At 36.2% G+C, this 5,897-nt stretch overlaps 1 protein-coding gene across 1 annotated transcript; it reads right to left on the bottom strand.

Annotated features, from left to right (window-relative positions):
• On the bottom strand, nucleotides 1-4,498 carry LOC145626242 (lysine-specific demethylase JMJ30-like). Its single transcript, XM_081678672.1, has 6 exons — nucleotides 3,950-4,498; nucleotides 2,913-3,122; nucleotides 1,813-1,944; nucleotides 1,584-1,727; nucleotides 1,326-1,418; nucleotides 1-1,118 (listed from the first exon to the last, which is right to left on the bottom strand). Exons 1-6 carry the CDS (start codon nucleotides 4,415-4,417, stop codon nucleotides 936-938), a joined length of 1,230 nt encoding a protein of 409 aa, XP_081534798.1. The 5' UTR covers nucleotides 4,418-4,498; the 3' UTR covers nucleotides 1-935.
• Between the last annotated feature and the right edge of the window lie 1,399 nt (nucleotides 4,499-5,897).

Genomic DNA, 5,897 nt, shown 5'->3' with positions numbered 1-5,897 from the left:
GTTCAAAATTTCTACTGGTAGTTTAGTAATCATTTTCTTGATGCATTATTATTATTATGTAACGACTAACAAGTACATTTGAAGGTACATACATCATATACTACAAAACCAGGGCACACTGTCCTGATTACACAAAGTTTCGAAACGATACGTCCAAGAAAAAATTATTGTCTAGGATGAAATGAGGCTGAATTTCATCTTCCCAGTGTATGCAGAAGATATTTGTTGATATTATTGAACCTATATCCGCCCAAGGCTCTTCCACGTCTTCGTCCCTCAGATCATTCTTGTGGCAGTCTCAGCTTTCATCGCTTCTAGGGTCCCATGTAGATGTTACATGAGCATATTTGTGGGAATGGTGATATGATCACTATAATGCAAGCAAATTATCAATGATTGACTCGAAATAACGACCACTCGAACAAAAAACGGATTCAGATGCTTAATCTGTGAGGATGGCCAGAGGCTGAAAATGACTCATCATATGCCATTCTCTCATGCACCCCTAACCATTACAAACCGCCTCCGTTTGAATGTATTGGTTAAGACATTGACGTCAAATGGAAGGTTTCTGTCATGAAATAGGTACAGTTTCTGAGACTAGACTCAAAATTTTACTGTAAATCTCTAATATCTTCTTATGAAAATAAGATATAATTTTACTAAACACAGAACATAAGAGCAGGACTGACTAATGAAGTTTATTTGACAAAATATCTAGGAGATGCTTGAAAGCTTGAAAGCATTCAATTACATTTCACAATGCACGAGTTCAGAGGTTCGGACAGACCAAACGCTTCAATCATTCATCATTTGAATGTCTATATACATCAAAATGACATCGTAGCAAATGCGAGTGTCTATGTTACCACCCTAATTCTATCAATTTTTTGAAATAAAATTTCCGCGATCTAAGCAAATAGGATACTGCCAACTCAGGGTGAACCTTCAGGGTTGCTCCACCATAAACTAACTGATAAGCTTGGTGTGAGAGATCGCACGTAGTGCCACCACTTAGGAGGAATGTATAGCATATCACCTTCATCTAAAATGCAGTCCATGAACTCCAAGTCCCTCACTTTCGGAAATGCATTGTTATCTATGTCATCTAAATCAACCTACAAACAAAATTTTTACCACCTCATCAGAGTGATCTCAGATGAAAGAATGTAGATGATAAGATACAAGTAAGTCTGAGCAGGTATTAACAGCATTCAAACACCAGAAATTACTGTGAAGTTGTAAATGTTCAATATGCAATATACATTTCCATTTATCATACAGGAAACAAAATAGAACCTATTGAAAAAGGAACAAAGGCCTACCTGGCTGGAATTGCGTAGCATGGTTTCAGAATGCGGATAAAGTTCCTCGGACAGAGATGCTGCATAGAGTCTTACATACTTCTTGCCAACAACCTGGTAGAGGAGAAGTCACTAGCCTTCAGAAGATAAGATCAAGATAGAATTGATTGAGATAACAACTGACCATTGAACCAAATGGAATCTAAAGTTGACATAGGATGCAAAATAAAAAAAATAAAAAACAATCAGAATCATAATTTTGTCATGGTTTTATCATACCTGAGCAAGTAAATTATGGTGTGGATCATGGTGCAACGGAGTTACAGTTCCAGCAGGACCAAACCAAGCATTAATTGACCTCAGCTCGCCACCACCAGCATAACAATAGTCCGGAACAAGAATGTCCTTCCTAAGCTCTTTTATCTGTCACTAGAACCAACAAGTAATTGCATGAACATAATGTATCAATAGCTAAACATACAAAAATCTTGCATGTTAGCTTACATGCCTGCTCAAACAAAGGATGCTGCGCTAGGTATGTAGGAGCTGCACAGGTGCTGCCAGATTGAATTCGTTCCAGAAATTGGGAAAACGTGATAAGCTCTTGCTTCCACTCGGAACATAAGTAGTTCTTTCCAACCTGAAAAAAGTTAACTAAAAGCATTTATGTAGATAGCTTTTCCAAAGAACCCTAGAGTGGAGGATAGGAGATTCAGGTAAACTACAAATCAGCAGTGGTTGAAAAACAGGACATGGTGACAAATTTGTTGCAATGATATCATGTTCAGTGCAACAAACCTTTAGGTGTAGAAACCCACTATGGAAAGTGCAGATGCCTACAATATGTATACTACAATCACATACTTCCATGACTGGTAAGTTGGTAACTGATTGCTGATAGTGGAATGAAAAATGGGAAAGTCTAGAGTATGGAAACAAAATTAAAAGCAACGTATCCATTGTCCAAGTTACTATATTATGAAGGTGTAATGTAATTACCATTTAAAACAAGAAAAACAATAATCAACATTATTTTTGCCAAAAATGAGTTCAGTTCAGCAAAAATAAAAACGTAGAAAAAAAAGAGCCTTTTTCAAGGTTCACAAATTTCAAACAAGCTTCTCCACTACCCCCCTAACATTCCCCAAGAATCAGAATCACATACCCTTTTCAAGGTTCACAATTTCATACAAGTTATACTAACTGCATGTAACCTCCTTTACATCTTTTCTTGTTTCACTTACACATAACAAGTATCAGAGCACAACAAAGTGAACATGGTTCATCAAATCCTTTGCTAGCATAGCTGAATAGATTCAAAGGTCAAAGTCCTAATTATAAGAATAGTCCAACAAAATTGACGATGAAGCCAGAGGTATTGCCTAAAACAGGACGGGGCTAGGGGGAATGGTGATTATGTCTGCAAATTTAGAGCATCATTTAGCCAAAGTCACAGCAAACAACGATTAAATGCCTGCTTTTGTTTAACACACCATCTTAAAGCAAAAAAGTATATTTAAAATAAGAAACAGTCAAAAGAAATAATATTATCAAGAGGTATACTTGCCCATAAGTAGAGTTGAGAGGAAATAGTCATCAGCTAATCACCTCAACAGGTACTGTTCGGCCACCAGCCACTCTTTTCAAATATTCTATGTTGTTCCACCTAGCTCTAGCGGGCCAATGGGACATCGAGTCACTGATTATAACAGGCAAACCCATTAGAAAATAGTCACGAAGGAACCCTTCCAATGACAACCCAGAGCGTCTTGCAACAAGCTTCGAAGACAGTGAATTTGCAGGCAATGACCTGAGAACCTACCAGTCCAATTATAAACAACAATCAAGTTCAGTCATTTTTTAAGCAACACTCCACTAATTAACAAATTATAACAAGATCTAAAGTTGCAAACATTTAATAACTTAGCAATACAAAGAAAATGCATCATAACTCCCACAATCTTGTTGAGTTTGATAATTTTCATAACCAAACAATACAACATCATCATGGAAACCTTAAACACACTTATGGGGTCGGCTACACTGACCAAGATTTCATCTTTAGTGATCATCTGATCATAAATAACCCACCAAATAAAAAATCCAACAAATGGCATCATAACTCTCACAGACTAGTTGAGTTTGACAATTTTCATGACCAATCAATACAAAAATATCATCAAAGACAAAATCCCAATGATAATTCATCTCTAGTTATCATCTGATCATAATAACCCACCAAATATAATATCCCAGAAAATGCATCATAACTTACACAGACTTGTTGAATTTGACAATTTTCATGACAAATCAATACAACAACATCATCAAATCCAAAATCCCAATGATGATTTCATCTCCAGTGATCATACACACAACAACATCAAATCACACATAAATTGATTTAACTACACAAATCAGCCCAATATATTATAAACAAAATTTCCCAAATTAATCCCAAAACCCTTTAAAAAAGCTGAAAAACATATCAATACAGCTCACTAAAACACATTGCTAATAGCAATTCAATTTTACAAAATCCCAACTCAAATTTCCCAAACAACATGAAATCAACCATCAAAACTGAATCAAAATTAGATCATCATCCAAAAAATACTAAATTAAAAAAAGAAAACGAACCTTACCTCAGCTTCATTAAAATCAGCAGAAGAAAACAACAACCCACCACCATTATCACTCCCTTCACCATTGTTACTCCCATTCTCTCTCTCCTCCAAAACCGCCATAACTTTATCAACAGCATTTTCCAAGTCAACCCTCAAAAGGGTCCCACCCATAATCAACCCCAAATCCAAAACCCTAATCGTCTCCGAGAAGTCACCTCCGGCGAAATGGTGTTTCGCCACGTGTAAGCACGCCATTGAATAAGCATCCCTCCAAATGGGCAACACAGAGTGCCATGGTCCACAGTGAAGCTGCTCCCACGCCATCTCACGCGCCACCTCCGCTGCACGTGCGTCTCCGTCACGTGCCGCCGCCGCCATGCGTGCGAAGGTGTAACCGCCGCCTTCCTCGGACACGCGCTGGAGGATTCCGGGGGTTTCGATATCGAGTGTCGGTGTTTCGACGATTCCGCCATTTGTGGGACCCATTATTCGCCGGAAAAGTAAGTATATGACGAAGAAGAAGATGAGTTGGATGAGAAAGACAGAAAAGTGCAAGAATTTTTGTATTTGATGGTCTAAAAGAGTAAGCTAAAATGAAGTATTTATAGTTCTATTAATAGAAGTTTGAAAAAGTGATGGTGAAAATATCTAGGGCTCTTGATATTTTGGGAAATATCTTCTATGTGGGTCATACGTCTCATTCATATACTATTAATTTTAGCTAATCTCTTTACTAATTACCCCCGCTTGCATTTCGAAGCTAGATGATTGGATATTAATCCTGTATGAGCGGAAGAATGAACCGACGATGTGAGTTCAGTCTTAAACTGATGAACAAATTTGGATCTCAACTACACTCGAAACCAGATAATTGGATGTTAATCTCACCTAACATGAGTTGAGTACAAATTTGACATTGGATTTAGTGACAGAGGTTTCCTACTATCTTGTAGAATCATGAATTAGTTGATTTTTTTTGTAAAATAAAATTTAAAATCTGGTTAATCAAACTAAGATCCATAACAAGGATTCCGTAACACATTATTATGGATTTATGGTGTATAGTGAAATGAAAATAGTACTCGTATACACTAGTACACCTTATTATTAATAGAAAAATTAAAAAGTGTACATAGGTTTGACTCTACTTAAGTATTAAGTAATAAGTGGGAAATATCTCTATAAACAAGTATTAGTGGTGAGTGAAGAGTAAACGTTAGCATGTTTGATTCACTTTTTCTAGATGCTTCAGGAGAGAAGGGAGGTGGGGGTGTTAGTTAAGATATTAGCATCATAAGAACCAAAGACCTTTTTCTATTGGATGGTGACTAATTAATTATTTTTTTGAAAACGACCAGTGCACACTTCCATGCTAAAGAGTAGTAGCATAACACGTGGCATTGCATTGCTTAGATATTTTCTGTATACTATTAGCCCATTACCACCAAATTTTTGTGCTCACTTATGGTTTTCTATGTTTGATAAATGACTTTCTTATTGGTTTTTTATATGTCGACATTTTCGCCAAAAATAAAAGTAATCACTACAGTAGCATTTTAATGTTGAATATATGAGAGAATGAGGGGTAACTCGGTTGGTTAAATCTTTCCTTTTGATTATAAGAAATTTTAAAATTGACTTTCCTTACATGTTTTTATGGCTCTCCAAATAGTATTTAAAAAAATGCTTGTTTGACATCGATTTTTGTTTTTATCTGTTCGATTACTACAAAATCATACCACACTTCGAAATAATTTCCCAACAAATATCTATTTAAGTTACAGTGTATAGATCAAAGTGTTCGTTACAATTCCAAATTCCACTCCAACAAAAAATAGTCTAGAACAAATAACTGCATGCAATATGAACATAAGCAGCAGTAAATTGTTGCAAACATGAGTTGAAGCTTCATTAAATCTCTGGTATATCCCATGATCCAGTATCCAGCCCAGTGGTGTATCTTAAA

The sequence above is a fragment of the Chenopodium album genome, chromosome 4 (assembly GCF_948465745.1).
Source record: "Chenopodium album chromosome 4, dcCheAlbu1.1, whole genome shotgun sequence".
NCBI lineage: Eukaryota > Viridiplantae > Streptophyta > Magnoliopsida > Caryophyllales > Amaranthaceae > Chenopodium > Chenopodium album.
This window is presented reverse-complemented; position numbering and strand designations above follow the sequence as displayed.

What these genes read in the sequence shown, in the direction of transcription:
- LOC145626242 (XM_081678672.1), bottom strand. Translation starts at nt 4,417, where the DNA reads ATGGGTCCCACAAATGGCGGAATCGTCGAAACACCGACACTCGATATC. An exon ending in CTGATTTTAATGAAGCTGAG is followed by an intron (nt 3,123 to 3,949) that starts GTAAGGTTCGTT and finishes TTGGACTGGTAG; the next exon opens with GTTCTCAGGTCATTGCCTGC. An exon ending in TGCTACGCAATTCCAGCCAG is followed by an intron (nt 1,119 to 1,325) that starts GTAGGCCTTTGT and finishes TTTTGTTTGTAG; the next exon opens with GTTGATTTAGATGACATAGA.